General features: G+C 38.4%; 1 protein-coding gene, 1 long non-coding RNA gene and 1 pseudogene across 2 annotated transcripts; 2 read left to right on the top strand and 1 right to left on the bottom strand.

Moving 5' to 3' along the window:
• Nucleotides 1-7,732: 7,732 nt before the first annotated feature.
• On the bottom strand, nucleotides 7,733-10,197 carry LOC112163985 (annotated as a pseudogene).
• Nucleotides 10,198-10,230: 33 nt separating this feature from the next.
• LOC112163984 (putative serine/threonine-protein kinase-like protein CCR3) lies at nucleotides 10,231-11,325 on the top strand. Its single transcript, XM_024300235.1, has one exon. It carries the CDS (start codon nucleotides 10,231-10,233, stop codon nucleotides 11,323-11,325), a length of 1,095 nt encoding a protein of 364 aa, XP_024156003.1.
• A 2,340-nt stretch (nucleotides 11,326-13,665) lies between these two features.
• Nucleotides 13,666-16,749, top strand: LOC121049457. The gene is made up of 2 exons (XR_005800283.1): nucleotides 13,666-14,032; nucleotides 15,795-16,749. It is a non-coding gene; the product is annotated as an uncharacterized LOC121049457 (long non-coding RNA).
• The last annotated feature ends 313 nt before the right edge of the window (nucleotides 16,750-17,062 follow it).

Below are 17,062 nucleotides of genomic sequence, written 5' to 3'. Positions count from 1 at the left end.
TTAATTGTAGCTAAGCTTGCTTGGTTCTCTATTATCTTGCTCTCTAGGCCTCTAATTTTGGATATTGCGGCCTTAACCGGCGTAATACCTAAGTTAGAGAGTTGATTGTGGCCCTAACCGGCATAATCGATACACCGAAAGGATAACTGTTTTAGTAGCCTTGACCGGTACTAAATTCGAGACTTAACACATATAGGAAATGCATGTATTTATGAAATTGGCATCAATGTTTACAAGATAGTTAGTGTGAATCACCCGACACTCCCATGTTCCCATTAATTTGAAATCCGAATTTTAATTTCTTGCTTGATAATTAGTTGTTTGCTTTTATTTTAGTTTGCATTTAATTTAGTTAATTCCCAATTCAAAACTCCCAAACAAAATTCTACCTTCCATTGTGCATAACTCATTTGGGCTACAAGTTAGTGGCTTTGATTAGGCTTAGTGTGAGCTAAGCTGAGCATTGCCGAGGCATGGTGCCTTGTGAATATTATTTTACTTCTTTTTATTTTTATTTTTCATTGTATGCTTTTGAGTCACTCTAGTGCCAATTACCTCGGTTAGGTCCAACACCTAATCCCCGAGGTACTATAATCAAGGTTTTAATACTTCCCTTACTTGACAACGATTCGTACGCTTGCGAGAGCATATGCATCAAGTTACATACCAAGTCCTCCTTACCAAGTGCTATAAAACCTTGTGGTTGCTTCATGTATATGACCTCCTTCAAATCACCATGACGAAAAGCAGTCTTGATGTCTAGCTGCTCTAAATACAGACCTTCAGTTTCCACTAAACCAAGCACCACCCGGATTGTGGTATGTTTCACAACCGGCGAAAAGATCTCATCAAAATCAATTCCCTCCCTTTGCTGAAAACCTTTCATAACCAACCTTGCCTTGTAACGTTTGCTCCCATCAACTTCTTGCTTAATCTTGTAAATCCACTTGTTATGCAATGCTTTCTTGCCTATTGGTAACTTAGCTAACTCCCAAGTATTGTTGGACATGAGAGAGTTCATCTCATCTTGCATGGCACCCTTCCACTTAGCAGAATCTTTATGTTGCATTGCCTCCTCATAACTCAAAGGTTCACCACAGTCAGTTAACAGCAAATAGTTAGCACAAGGCGAGTATTTATCAGCTGGTATTCCTTTAGTACTTCTTGATGATACTCTTGGCACAAAAGGAGGTGTCACTGGCTCATCACTAGGAACTTGTTCATCAGGTTGTGCGACCTCAGGAGCTTCTTGTTGTTGTCGTTCCTCCCCATGATTTTCTTTAGACACATCTTCATTGGACAATTCTTCCAACCTTGCAAACTGCCGATCTTTTCTTACAGGACTTCTAGGCTCTGCTGCTTGCCTATTCTTGTACATCACCTCTTCATTAAAGATGACATTCCTGCTCCTTACAACTTTCTTATTATGCATATCCCAAAACCTATAGCCAAGCTCGTCACCGCCATAGCCTATGAATATGCACTTTTGAGACTTGGGATCCAAACTTGCTTCTCGCACCGGACTCAATGTGAACATATGCCACGCAACCAAACACTCTTAAATGCGATGGGCCTATCTCTTTTCCACTCCATTTTTTCTCAGGTAGGAGATGATTCAATGTTACTGATGGTCCACGGTTAATTAAATAAGCAGCAGTATTAACCGCATCAGCCCAAAAACATGTCTGGCAATCCTGCGTGTATCCTCATACTCCTTGCACGCTCATTCAGAGTCTTATTCATGCGTTCAGCTACTCCACTCTGCTGTGGAGTTCTGGGAATAGTCTTCTCCATCCTAATCCCATTCTCTGCACAATACTCTTTGAAATCATTACCATAGTATTCACCTTCATTATCCAACTTCAGACATTTGATCTTCGACCCGGTCTCATTCTCTACGATCGCCTTCCACTTCTTGAAAGTATCAAATACTTCCCATTTATTTTTTAAGAAATAAACCCATACTTTCCTTGTGGAGTCATCAATATAAGTCACATAGTACTTTGAGCCACCTAACGAAAGCTCCGGTGCAGGTCCCCACACATCAGTATGAACCAACTCTAGTTTTGTATCTTTTGGTGCCTTGCCACCCTTTGAGAAACTAACAACCTTTTGCTTCCCAAATATGCATTCTTCACAAAGCCCAATCTTCACTGAGTCCACACCATGTAGTTTACCCTTCAACTGAAGTACGCCCATACCTTTCTCACTGATGTGCCCAAAGTATGCATCTTCATTTTTCTCAACGATGGCAGTGCCTTCATTGTTCTTAACAATAGCAACAATATTCAAGGTCGTTTAAAGTGTCCCTGTCTTGATTTCACGAGCTAACACCATAGCTCCTTTACACACCTTCCACGTACCTTTCTCAAATGTAGTGTGACATCCATCATCATCCAACTGACCCACAGAGATCAAATGCCTCTTCAACCGCGGTATGTGTCTAACATTGGTCAAGGTCCATGTTCCACCATTTGTCAGTGAAATCTTCACATCACCCCTTCCCACAATCTCCAAGGCTCCACCATCAGCAAGAAACACTTTGCCAAAATTACCACATCAGTAATTCACCATGAGCTCTTGTTGTGAAGTTGAGTGAAATGACGCTCCAGAGTCTATGATCCATGACTCCAATGGTACTTCAGTAACGCTTAGTACAAGTGCATCTAAATCAAACTCAGTTGTGTTTGCCATCTTCATTGTCTCCTTCCATTGGTTACAATCTCTCTTGACATGTCCATATTTCCCACAATGCCAACACCCATCGGACCACTTTCCTGACTTGGACACGCTTCGGCCTTTTCCAGGTGCCCTAGACTTGGACCTTCCATGATTGTTGTTTGAGTTCTTGTTGAACGTTCTACCTCTATTTTCTATAGAGAGCGCAGAACTTGAAGGATCTTCAAGGTTATTTTGTCTTCGCGTCTCTTCATTCAGAAGAATATCACGCACATCATTAAACTTCAGCTTCTTTGTAGTCCCGGCTCCACTACAAATCAAGTTCATAGTCACATCCCAATCCGAAGGCATGGAAGTCAACAACACCAAAGCTTTGATGTGTTCGTCAAATTTAACATCCACCGATGCTAGTTGCACGATAATATCACCAACTATCCCAACTTGCTGGCGAACAGATATACCCTTACCCATCTTCAAAGTGAACAGCCGCCTCATCAAATTTGTTATGGAATATTAATGGATGGATTGTTTGAGGATATCACATGCAAGTAATTTTTTTTTCTAAGAAGAAAAAGAAAATTACAAACAAAAGTTTCTACTACAACGATCAACCCAAAGACTATTTTGGTTAGTGTTAGCTTGGATTGAAGGTAAATTTTTAATCAAAAGTGGATCAGGAGAACTAAACATGGTTAAATTACTCTCCAACATTTATGTGCTCATATAAGTGGCTTATTTCATTTTGGACTTTTGTAGTTGTAGTTGTTAATATAGGTAGATGGGATTGATATATGTCCCCTTTATAAGCAAAGGGGACTATCATTTTTATGTAGCTAGTTGGGTTTATTGTAGTAGTGTGAGTAAAGTTACTTTCATTTTGGTTTGCAGAAGATTTACTTTCATTTTGGTTTGCAGAAGATTACTTGCATATGATATCCTCAAACAATCCATCCATTAATATTCCATAACAAATTTGAGAATCTGAAAAAAAAAAAAAAAAAAAAAAAACATAAAACTCATTGATCATTAATAAAAAAATTAAGGAAAATAGCAATGTATTCACGACATATTGGCTTATGCAAACATAAAATTCAAATACACAGATACAGCCAGCTCACAAACACAATCAAAATTGATCAGACTTGTCATTAACCAACCATGTTTCATGGAGAACCGGTCATTATTTGATGATCGAGGAAATTAGTAATCGTCTTGGTAAATCAATACTGAAACTACACTTGGTCAAAAACCTTCAAGACATTTACTCTTGTCTTTTTTCAAGAATATCGAATAACCATTGAAACCCTGAGAATCGTCCTACCCTGCTTATCCATTTCCAGGGAAAGCTTTGAGACTTAGAGAAAAGAATGATGAAAAGTCACTAACTAGATGACAATAAAGGTCCAATGTTAAGAGCAACTTCAACAGCTTCCATATAATTTTTGTATTATAGGGAAGCAAAAGTCAAATTTTAAAGCAATTTTTCTTCTCCAGCTCACAGATTCCCTATTTTACAGTTATCTCCAAAATCTCTATAATTCTTCCTTAAAATTTTAGAGATTGCTATAAATTTATGGAATTTTATTTTCTCTTTCCTCACTATCCTAAAATAGGGAAGATTGTAGGGAATCCGTTGGAGCAAAAGAGACTCATTTTTCCCTAAAATAGAGAAAAATCAAAACATGGGAAAACTGTTGGAGTTGCTCTAAGCCTCTAACATTGCTAATTTAACTTCATATTTTAATAGCTTAAAAGACATTGTGTGTGTGTGTGTGTGTGTGTGAGAGAGAGAGAGAGAGAGAGAGAGAGAGAGAGAGAGAGAGACAGAGAGAGAGAGCATGATGCAAGGCAATTACCACTACTAGCAAAACATAAATTATCCACATATTTGAATCTGTGTGAAAATAAGGCTTTCTCACACAGATTTCAGTGTATAAAAAGCTTACCTACAGTGCATGCACGGATTGCTTTTTCGTGGTCTCTAGAAGGGCGCTAATGCTCTTCTCACACGGTTTTAGAAGTCCATATGAATATTTGTCGTGAGCCCCCTTGTCTATCCACATGTACAATTGAATTTAGTTCAATCTGTGTGAGTCAAAAATAATATTTTAATCTCAGCCAATGTGAAATAACTTCTAACTCACAATGATTTTTGTGTGGAAAAGTAATGGTATTAAAAAAAAATTTGATGCTAAATTATTATTATATATTTTGATAATTTTACTTCCAGTACTAATTAGAATCAAAACAATAACTAGAACTCCAAATTCACAATTGAAATTGTACCATAACTAACTAGAACTCCTTTACATCAGAAACTAATACCAAAAACAAAAAATCCCCACCATATATTGATGAATCTACTCCACTACAATTCTCCGAAACAAGTCCCCTCTATTAAATTTTGTTTTTCTTTGAGAAAATAAAGAAGAACCAATGCCAAAACAATATCAATACCCTATTGGATCACTGAATTCTTTCATTATCAACACCCATAGGAGGCGATACCCCTAAAGTAAATTTGGCAAACCAAATACAGAGAAGTTACTATTTCTTCCCACCACTAGAATCATTCTAATAATCTAGACTTGAAAACATGCATATCAGAACTCACACTAGTACGTCGATTCAATAGCAAAAGATAAAAACCAAATCTTTTTTAAGGAATCCAAGGAGGGAAACCCAACAAGCCCTAATCTGAGCGCATCTCTTGGATCAAATTCCCAAAGGGGCTACCGTTCATAACAGTAAATGCATGTCCAATAAAAACTGACTTAGAATCCCACAGAAACAAACCATGGTAGAGTCATTGAGATGAACTCCATGATATAAAGACTTGCTTATGAAAACCAGAGGATGACAATTCACATATATTTATATATATTGCACATCAGAAAAATCAAAAAATCCAGATCCAAATAGTAAAGAGTTATATCAACAGATCGAGGAGAGATCCGACAAGTTATGAATCTTCTTCTGATTCGACCTCCAAACTCCAAAGCCAGCTTGCAATTTGCAAACCAATGATATTATAGACCTTCTGGACTTTCTTATCTAGTTCTCTGTCGCTTCTCAGTCTCTCATCTTCAATCACACGCATATGTCTATGTTCTGTGGTCCTTAAGGCCTTCATCCACATGCATCTCTTATCACCATTTTTTGGCAAAAGGTCCATCCTTTCATTCTCAAAGCAACCCAGGAATATGATCACTTCGTACGAAAATAAGTAAATGCACGTAGAGTTGATTATGACAGGTACATTGAACACCATATAAAGGGTTGCTTTTGTGGGTGATGAAAAATCTCCACAATTGATATATAGTCGACCCCATTACATAACTAGTCGACCACAATTTCCAAAAGCTTGAAGATAAAGAAAGAAAAATAATACAGAGACTTTCCTGGAAATGGATCCTCTGATGTACTTCAATCATACGCTATATTCTAGGGGGAGTACTAGATACACAGTGTGTGTGAGCCACACTTAGTCATGTCTTACCTTTTTATTTGATAAAGGAATAGAGCAGTCAACACACTTCTCTCTTCTCTCTGCTCATGTGCATGTTTTTTGGGGTCAATTTTACCCCACCACCACTCCCTCCGACTTCCATTTTTGATCCAAAGAATTCCACCATCAATTCCAATCTGGGTCTCGGATCTAACCACCCCAGATCACTCAACGACCAAAAGAACAAAACCTCCTTCTCCACCGCCTCGCAGCCATACAAACCTGCCTGGCAACCCAACAAAATCTCATGGACCCAGACCCCTCTCAACGGCCCAACTTCCATGTTCGGCAAGAGTTGGACCTCCACGGGCTCGTCGGTTTCGACCACTCTGATTGGGGATCCATATTCAGCACACCATAAACACCAAAAGTGTGTTGAATGCTCAACTCATATGCTTATTAAAGCACGTTTTTCCAGAACCCTAATAGTCCAGCAGAAGATCGGGCTAGAAAAAAAGTTGTTTGCTCAACTGAGTTGAAACTCAAAATCCTAGACTCCTAAAAAAAAGTTCTAAAAACAATAGTAATAAAAATTAAAAAAAAAAAAAATATATATATATATATATATACAGATCCTATCTAGAGCGGAGCTCCGCTTTGAAAATCAACGTGTGAAGTTCTAGTTTTGGGTCACTTTTCGGTCGCGTATCTACATCTCGACCATTCAGTTTTTAGGTATTAGTGCATAGATCGTCTCTGTAAATTTTCAGCCAAAATGATGATCATTAAGGCATTGATAATTGCCTTAAAGCTAGTACGATTTAGGTTGACAGATTCAGTCCGTCTATTGGTTTAAGCGAGTTAGATACCTTAACGATCATCAGTTTGGCTGAAAATTTGCAGAGATGATCTATACACTAGCACCTAAAAACTGAACGGTCGAGATATGGATATGAGACCGAAAAGTGACCCAAAACTCGAACTTCACACGTTAATATCAAAGCGGAGCTCCACTCTGGATAGGATCTATATATATATATATATATATATATATATATAAACCGTAGCACGCATACAGTAGTAAAGACGCATCGGAGAGTATGAGAAAATATATGGCATCGCAGATTCACAGCTCATATCGAGTTGCATCAAAGCTAATTAGGTCACCTCTAATATCTATTTTGTGACTTTGTTCTATTTAATCAATGGTTTCTATCTTAGAAATGGTATGTTAGACTACTGTGATGACTGATGAGCACACCTATGCTTAGTATTCAGTCATATTAGGCTTTAGATTCTCAGTATACACATTTCTGGATCTCAGATATGACATCATTTGCTGCACTATTCTGTTTCTATATCAGCCAATGTCTCTTGGAAAGTTCAAGGGTTGGGTTCATCAATAAATTGGATACGCACCAGAAAGAAATGGAGCTGACGATTCAAAGAACACTGCCGATTCTAACAAGTCATATCCAAACAAGTCCTTGTTTCTGTACTTTTTCTTCTTAGTTTTTGTCTTCCTCTTCTTACTTTTCTTCTTTCACAAGTTGGATGAAATATTGCAAAAACCAGAGACCACAGACCATAGACTAAATCAAAGTTTCGCCGATTCAAGTATGAGGATCAACAGTAAACTAGTACTTCATAATCATAAGCCAAACTTTTAATACCGAAGTTATCCAGCGCTTTGAAAAGAAAAGGGAGAGAATTGTAAAGCGGTAGCCTATGGGACAACCTTTCACCACACATAAAAGCTGCATAAAATTTCTCAAAAAAAAAAAGCTGCATAAAAAGCATCTGATCTACAATATATACAGGTGAGGATCCAGACGACCAGACCCCAGACTAGAACTCGGCAAATCAGAAACGCATTACAGCAACCTACAGTGGGGTGGTGATAAGTAATTTACAATAGTTCCAAAAAAAAAATGGCCGAGAAAAGGAAAAGAAAAAACAAGCACAGACAGCTACAACAGTTGCTGATCTTCCAAAGTCCCCAAACTGAGAGGCCGTGATATAGAGATAACAACAGCTAAAGCCCGCCTACATTGTTTCAACAACTGAAGTTAGTTCTTGTACACTAAGCTTTTTACCTTCAAGGTTAGAAAGAAGTTGTATTTGACAAATTGTACGAGTCAATTCTAACAGTCGAGCATTTCAAGTCCTAGATGGTGCCCAACAGGCAGAAGCATACATAATTCTGCCCTTCCATTCATGCAGCAGCCAGCGGCCATCTTCATCAACCACAAAAGAAGGGTGGTACCCCATTTTTACCTTATCCTTTATTTTGTTCATGACTTCACGGTCCAATGGCAGCTGTCTGAACCCAGCCCTCATGTTTCGAATCTGCCACTGCTTGTATGTTTCTGGCCTAAAAATTCTTTGAAAGCCCCACAAGCTACTATATTCACAACTTCACGTCCAATAAACTCTTTCTCAAACCCCAATCTCATCTGATCTTCACGAGGCAAATTGGTATCCAACATATCAAACAATGCAGAGAAGTGGAATAGTGCCTCTCGGAAGCGTGGAACAAAGAAGGGTGCATGATGGGATCCATTAACAACACTTTGGACAAAGACATCAGGATTCAAATTCCTAATTAAATTTAGAACAGTATCCCTTGGACTGTTTACCACAACAGTCTCATCAAGGAGGTACTTGAATCGGTTGAGACAATTAACAGCAAGCACCTCATTTCTTTGAACTTTAAGGTCATCAACTTGGAGAGTTTCCCATTTTTTGGCTATGCCATGGTACTCAAAATGAACATTAAATCCCCTACAATACTTTGCCAAGCGATGCCCTGTCTCTTGGACTCCTTCTTCTGGTCGAAAACCACTTGAGGGAAACTCTAACCCTGTAATGCGTAATTTCGGAGGTCCACCAGGTCTTCTTGAGAGGCAATGAATGAGAGCTGGCCATTGAAAACCATAACGGATACCAAAATCTATTATATGTAGTGTTTCTGCTTTCTCAGCAGCTTTTAAAATCATATCGTTTGCAAAGATCATCAACAACTTCATGAACGGGCAGACTGCAATATAAGCTTGGTAAAACTTCAGCGAATCAGCAGCTGACATTCGTTTAGTAGTTAAAGCAGTATATATTTGAGTTCCTGTGCCAGCCAACCGCGCTTCAAGAGCATTTGCAAAGCAATGAGCCAACCTCTGAGTACAATCACCAAATGGGGAAGAGTGCTGCATAATCTGCTTTAGTAGCTCACTAGCAGTCTTGCGGTCATCAACAGATACAGCCACTGCACATGAAATCAGAAGAGCCCTCAAATCTATCACTTCCTTCTTGTTGCCTTGATTCTTGCCGCAAACCTTCCCATTACCAATTCCAACAGATAGCCCATCCTGCTGCAGGCTATTGTTTGCTCCATTCTGACTGACTTGATCGTCTTTACTCTTGATAGGCTTGGAGAGCAACACCTTGTCAAAAATATCACACAGCTCACCCTCCTCACCATCCATATAAACCGTCGATTGCTTGTTACTCCTCCCATCCTCCAAATCTATATCTTCCCTTTGATGATTTTTCTTTCCTCTAGAAACAACACGAAAATGCTCACTCCCATTCTTCTGGGTCGGGACTACCACATCTCCAGCCTTTCTATCCGCCACAGCATACGGCTTGTTGCCCTCTGCACTAATCAACTGACCTCTAGGAAGAAACTTACTACCCTCCTCTGCCCCTAGGTTAAATTGCAATAACAATTCTTACTAAGCACATCAGGAACCAAAACCATTAGCTCACTCCTATAAGAACCCGCCATCCCATTTCCATTTCCATACACATCTTGATCAACACAAAGAGGGTTTAGGTCTTGGGAAGTTGGGTACTTCCCTCCTCCAATAACCTCATGAAGAGACTCCACAGTGGCTTGAAGAGCCAAAGGGTCATGGAACATACAGGGTTTTGATTCCATATCCTCCTCCACTGATCTTACGGTTGGTGATGCTCAAGTTTGTGCCAGAGAGGTCAACTCTAGCACAGTCAGGTGCTGGAGAGGAGGGGCTTTGTTTCACTCACCAGGGGAGGCATTGAAGTTCAAGACAGTGACATCTGGAAGTGGGTTTACATGTGGGATTTTGATGAATGGTAGCAGAGTCCTCTGTTGGGGAAATGGTATTGGAGCTGAGATTCAAAAAGGGTTCGAGAATGTGTTAATGTCAAGCTTAATTGCTGGAGAGTCTCATGCTTGTGGCTTAAGGAAAAATGGAACTTTGGTCTGCAAAGGGAACAATGATTCCGGGCAATTGAATGTACCTTATGGGGCCAAGTTTTCAGGCCTTGCATTGGGAGCAAATTTTACTTGTGCTATAAGGCAAAGCAATGGCTATGTTGTATGCTGGGGTCACAGTGATGTTGTTGGAAATGTTTCGTTTGAGTCGATTGTTGCAGGTTTGGATTTTGTATGTGGACTAACAAGAGGTAATCTATCAGTGATTTGTTGGGGACCAGGATGGTCTAGTTCTGAAAATGATGTTACTTTGGGATCGATCATTCCGGGTCCATGTGTACAAACTCCTTGTAGCAGCTGTGGTGTGTACCCAAATTCGGAGACTCTTTGTGGTGGGTCGGGGAATATATGCAACTCATGCCAGACCGAGCTTCCAGTTGCAGTGCCTTTGCTTCCAACAAGTCCACTGGAAAAAGGTTCTTCATCATCCATAGGAAAAAATAAGCTTTTGTTGGTTTTTGTAATAGTTGGATCAGTTGGGGCTTTTGCTGGACTTTGCACTGTTCTTTTCTGCTTATGGATTGGACTGTGCAGCTCTTGGTTCAACAACCGGGAGTCTGAGCAACTCACAAGTGCTGCTGACCCCAATGTAGGGGCTCTCGTTGAGATCCAAAACGTTCCTAATGCTCCATTTCAGCACTTTAGTAGTAGTTCATCATCAAAGCATGCAGACAAGACTGAAGAATTTGTATTAGCAGAGCTTTCTGCTGCCACTAAGCATTTCTCAACCCAAAACAAGATTGGTGCCGGGAGCTTTGGTATTGTATACAGAGGCAAGCTCTCCGATGGTCGCGAAGTGGCCATCAAGAGAGGAGATACTAGTACAAAAACCAAGAAATTCCAGGAGAAAGAAAGCGCGTTTGATTCTGAAGTAGCATTGCTGTCTCGGCTTCACCACAAGCATTTGGTGAAGCTAGTGGGATCGTGTGAAGGTTTATGTAGTTGAGCACACTGTCAGAAAACTCACCATCATCTCCCTCAGGGCTAAAGCTTGATGAAGAATTAATGGGATTTGGGTCCACAAAGCTAAGATCTTGAGAAGGATCACTACTTGGGTACTCATTCAACATATCAGGCAAAAGGGTGTGATCATTGAAATTGGGAAATTCAGAGAAACGTGGATCCATGGTTATTATGAAATTCACAAAATTGAAGGAAACCCGATTCAACTTAGGTGAAATTAAGAGCAAACTTATGCGAGTTGAACAGTCTGTTTACCTGAGAGAGATGAGTTAAACCCTATTCCCATTTACACGTCTGGGTTAAAAGCACCGGAGTTGGAGCTCAGGCGAAGACTAGGAATCTAGGAGGAGGTGAGAAGCCGCGGAAAACATTTAGACAGCGAAATGTGACGAGTTACTAATTACTATTACTAACGGGTCAAAATTTTAGTGCACTGGAGACATGTTACCTGTTCATTCTAATTCTAAATACTAGTCTTCCTCCACACATGCAAGTTTTTTTTTGTTTTAGAAAGAAAAAAAGATAATTGATTAAAACGGTTATTGTAGAGAGAAGTTAGTGGGAGACAAAAATGGGTTGTGAGATTTTTTTTGTTTATTTTTTGAATAAAAATATAATTTGTAATTGTCATAATTGTCCTTATGATTTAATTAATTGTTAAAAAATTTTAATATTTCAAGGTCATTTCAATCAAATTTTTTAGTTTTGGCTAGCAAAACAGATTCTCTTAATAATAACTAGTCTTCTTCACCCCTTTCAAAAAAAAAAAAAAACTAGTCTTCTTCATACATGCTCCTGCATGTGTAATACTTTTTTTTTTTTAAAGAAAATTAAAAAAATAAATGAGATAAGACAGTTATTGCAGAAAGAAAATAGTGGGAGAGAAAAGTGGGGATTGTGGGATAATTTATTTTTAATTTTTGTAATGAAAATCTATTTTGTTATTGTCATATTTACCTTTGTGATTTAATTTATTCTCAAAGTTTTTTAATCTTTTAGGGTTTAATCTATCAAAAATTTTGATTTTGGCTAACAAAATCTCCTCTCTTAATAATAGTATAGATTTATAGATACTAAAAGACATGTTACATGTTCACACTTGTTCACATCTGTTCATTGGGGGTGGAAAGGTCGGTTTTGCCCTTGCTTTGCACCCAGAATCTCACTCGATCAGCCTGTCATTGCTTTTTCGCTTTGCGTCCTCGGCTGCTCTCAGTCACACAGTGATGACCAATTCATCTATCCCTTGGATTTTCAGGTCAATTGCTTTACTTCCTTCCCTTTTGTTCTGGATATGTTTAATTTGATTGGTTTCTTTGATTTCTGAGCTGAATTGACACAGAGAGTGGGGGTTGATTGGTTTCATTAGGTTTTGGGTGTCCACTATTTGATTCGAATTAAAGTTTGGTTTTTCTGAGGAATTTGTATTTGATTGATTGCAGATAGAGGTTTTTCTCTTCTTCTTTTCTGTGTTGCAAGTGCATGTAGTGTCTGCCTGCCTCTGTCTTTCTCTGTCTGGAAGGTGAGTTGTTTATTTGAGAGGTTTGGATGAAAACTCATCATACCAGTCTTAATTGCATTGTTTATTGTGATTTGAAGTGAATCTAAAATTCCTCTTCGTGTTTTGGGTCCCTCCTTTGCTTTTGCACTTTAAATCCCTTGTTGCCTAAATTCAACAACACATAAATAGTCTGTTTATGTCTACAAATGGTCTCAATACTCAAAGTAAAGGAAGGATACTGTTTGTTTTGGTACAAGTCAAATTTGGTATTCAAATCGATGGTATATTTATCATGTTTATAAAATGATAAATCCATGGTTTAACAGACTACTTTGTTTGATGTCACTGATATAGACGTAATCCAGGATTCACTTGGTTGGAAATGAAATTTGTTAATATGATTGTGGAAATATATCCAAAAATGGTAATTGAAAGGAAGTTTTGTAATCTGGTGGTCTCCTTTTTTTTTTTTTTTCTTTCTTTTTTGGATTATAATATGGTAAGAAATCTAGAATTGTTCTCTGTTATTTAGGCAATTTAGGGATACTTTCGTCCAAGGTTTTGGGATGAGTTGAGTTTTTGTTCTTCCAAGGTTTGATTTGTGTCTTTGTTTTATAATTTCTTCTAATTGATTTCCATTTAAAGTTTGTATTCAGTTGTTAGTATTTAAAAACACTGTTGATTTTTCTGGCCTAAGAAATATAGAAGAAATGTATATATTGTTTATAGAGGACTAATATCTTGGTTCGAAATGACATGCTGCATTGTCAGTTTATCCTCATATGAAAGCACTTGCACATTTTCTATTCAGTTTAACTCCTTTTTTTTCCTTTTTTTTTTTTTTTTGGTCTGAAAGTCTAACCTCTTTTGGTGATGACAAATTTTTTCCTCTTTTGAAGCTGTGGTAGAAAAGAGAAGAAGAGGGACTGAAATCGGTAAGGTTCTAAAGTTTGATTGAAATCAGTAAGCTTCAAAAGTTTGAAGCTGTGGTAGAAAGGAGAAGAAGAGGGATTGAAATAGGTAAGGTTCTAAAGTTTGAAGCTTTCATTTGGTTAGATTTTGGGGGTTGCGTTTTTGTTGTTTTTTGCTGGAATTGGGTTTTGGGTTTGATTTCTTGTTTGGTTGTCTTTCGCAGTTCTAAATATTGTTCACTGGAATATCTATGAAAGAAGAATAGGGACTGAAATCGGTAAGATTCCAGAATTTGAAGCTTTGGTTTGATAATTTTGTCGCGCGATTGTCACGGTCAATTGTACTTGGATCTCAATATTGTGTTATTATGGGTTTTCGGTTTGATCTGTTGTTTGGTTGTCTTCCGCAGTTCTAAATATTGTTCATTGGAATATTTGGGTGTTTTTGCTCTGTTGAATCACCTTTCGTTCTTATAATGTCATATTTTTGGTATGCTGGGTTTTGAGAAATAAGATAGCTACAAAGAAAGTATGCAGTTTATTGATCATATTTGGTATGCTGGGTTTTTTTTTTTTTTTTTTTTTGAAATGGGGTTGGTGCGGCTGCCCTCAAGCCTTGATTAACGAAATTGCAGAATACATGGGGGGGGACGTAGAGCCTGAACCCCAGATTACAAGAAGCATAAAGAGAATATCTTGAAATAATACCAAGATTCTCCACAAAGTCTATGTATTCTAACAAGCACCAATTAGCAAAGAGTGCACGAATGGCAACTCCATTTGCTTTGACATAGTGGTGACATACCGAAAAGATAACTCTATAATGAAGAAGCATCATTACAAATAGCACAGCTTTCCCACTATGTTGCCGCACGGAAATAAATCCAGTGGCACTCAATTTCATCTTGCCACTAGGAGGTTGCGTCCATTAGACCAAACAAACAGCTCGCTGCCTCGCTAGGCCAGATAAGGCACACAGAGTGTGCATACCGGCACCAAGCCCACGTCGCCCTACCAAAAAGTGGTAGGGACTTATTGCCGGCATAAAGCCACGTATTACTAAACTGCAGTAAGACATAATAAAGTAATAAAGCAAAAAAGAAACAAATTTTTGGACCAGAGACCAAACCAAGGCCCAGGCCCAACAGTCACCGAGCCCAAGCCCAGAAAGAAGGCTGCCAACGTCACCCTTCTTCCCGATCGCACATAGAGATCCTGCCGTCCCTCCATGTGTGACACACCCAGCGCATCGAGCAATCCCCATCAGGCCGATCCTCCACCCCGCCGCCCTCCCCATCATGTCGTTCAGCATAGTCGCTGGAAACAGACCCGATCCAATCAAGTAGATGGTTGCAGACGCAAGAGGCTCCAAACAACCCAATCCGGATCGGGGAATTCCAATCAGATCTGAACCTTTCGGAACCCGCTGTCGCCAACACCAGCTCGTCGCCACCAGGGAGCCGCACCTTCCGCCATCCACCCTTCGCTCTTGCCGACACCAGCCCACGCTGCTTACCCCCATCGCAACCTCTGCGAGATCTAAAAGAAGAAGCCACCGTGAAGTCTTCCCTCCGAATGGACACCCATCTATCACCGGACACTCGGTCCACTAACGCCCGTCCGACGACGCCGCCACTAGGGCGTGCCGTCAGACCGGGCATATGTCTGAATTAAAACTGGCCAAGCACGTGCGGTGCGTTCTATTCTATATCTGTCAATGCAATTAGAAGTGGAGATTATTGTTTTTACTGTTTTTTCTTTCTTTATTTGTTTTTAGGTATTAAAAATGTAATTTGTTGTTTTTATGTAGTTTAGACTCGAAAGTTATATATGGTGGGATATTAAGCTTTTGTATCATTGTTGCTGTATTTATTTGATGTGAAATTTGAGATTTTGTGATCAAAAGATTAGTTATTATATCAATGCTTTATGATACTACTTGCTTTAAGTGGAGGTTTTTTTGGCCAGATCACCTTAATGACTTGGTCATGCTCAATTTTGTGGTGTACTAATGAAACTACTGTCATTGTTTGGTGGCAGACGAACAGATGAATTAGCTAGATTTTGACCGAAAACCTCACTATGAGTGATTAAAGATCTTATACTTCAGCTTCAGCTTTCTTTGTCCATATAATATATGTCTGGGATTTAAAGCCAATTAACTTGAAACAGACCATGTTGGTAGTAGATTACACGTTGGATTCCACACAAATTTGATATCCGGAACCAGTTTCTATATAAACGGTGCTTTAAGATGAACACCTACTGTCTCTAATCCATCTTCTGTCCAATATACAATATTCATAAGCATCCCTAGGCTAATTAAAAGCTCTATACATGTATGAATGCATCTTCAGTTTAATTAAAAAGTCCCCAGGATTCTTCCTTAATGATCAGCTAATTTCTTACCATTAAACTGTTAATTATTGTGCTTCAACATCTAACTAATGTAAAAATGGAGGCATAGTGTTCAATTGCAGCAAAGTAGTATACTCCGCTCATTTGCCAGTAACTGATGTTCTGTTGTGTTTTATCATTGCACTGTTTCTAATTACCAATCGCACAAATGTCCAAGGATGTGGTGTTTATCCGATTATAATCTCTGATCCTTTTCTTTTTTCAATCAAATTACTTTTCCTTGATACAGAAGCTTCTGCAGAATTGTGGTTAATTGAACTTTAGTTGTTTATCTGCATTTGCTTTTCAATCCACATATAATCGTGTCATTCCATTCATGTTCCCCTTACCTTCTTCTCTAAACTATTTTACTTCTATGAATAAGAAAAGTTAACCTCAAATATAATAATGCTATTCTTACTAATTCTTCAAATATTTTGTAAGACTGTACACACAACTCCATCCATTCAAGACAAAACTCCATCAACAGCTATTTCAGGAGCATACTTCAATTCAATTTATGCATTGTAATACAAAATTTTGGCCAAAATGTACCTCACTTCAGAACATAATTTCAATAAAAAAAATTCCTCTGGAATTTTTCCCTGTGTGCCTTATATAAAAATTTCTGGTATCTAATTCTATAATATTAACAACATTACCATCTATTCAAGCAATTACTCTCTTCCACATTCATAACAATAAATTCCGTAGCTTAGTGCGGGCATATTTTCTAGTAATACCGAGTCCTATAAAAATTTATCAATATATTATTTTCTGTTACTGATCTGTTAAATGCAAGGATATATATGTATTTTCATACATCCTTACTTAGAAAGTGACCAATTTATCCTTTATTATTGTTCTTCCGCCTTTATTCTTCTTAATTTCTCAGCTTTGTTTTTCTTTTT

This window comes from Rosa chinensis, chromosome 5, assembly GCF_002994745.2.
Source record: "Rosa chinensis cultivar Old Blush chromosome 5, RchiOBHm-V2, whole genome shotgun sequence".
In the NCBI taxonomy this organism is placed as follows: domain Eukaryota; kingdom Viridiplantae; phylum Streptophyta; class Magnoliopsida; order Rosales; family Rosaceae; genus Rosa; species Rosa chinensis.
This window is presented reverse-complemented; position numbering and strand designations above follow the sequence as displayed.

Excerpts from the sequence above, each read along its gene's own strand:
- LOC112163984 (XM_024300235.1), top strand. The coding sequence starts at position 10,231 with ATGAATGGTAGCAGAGTCCTCTGTTGGGGAAATGGTATTGGAGCTGAG.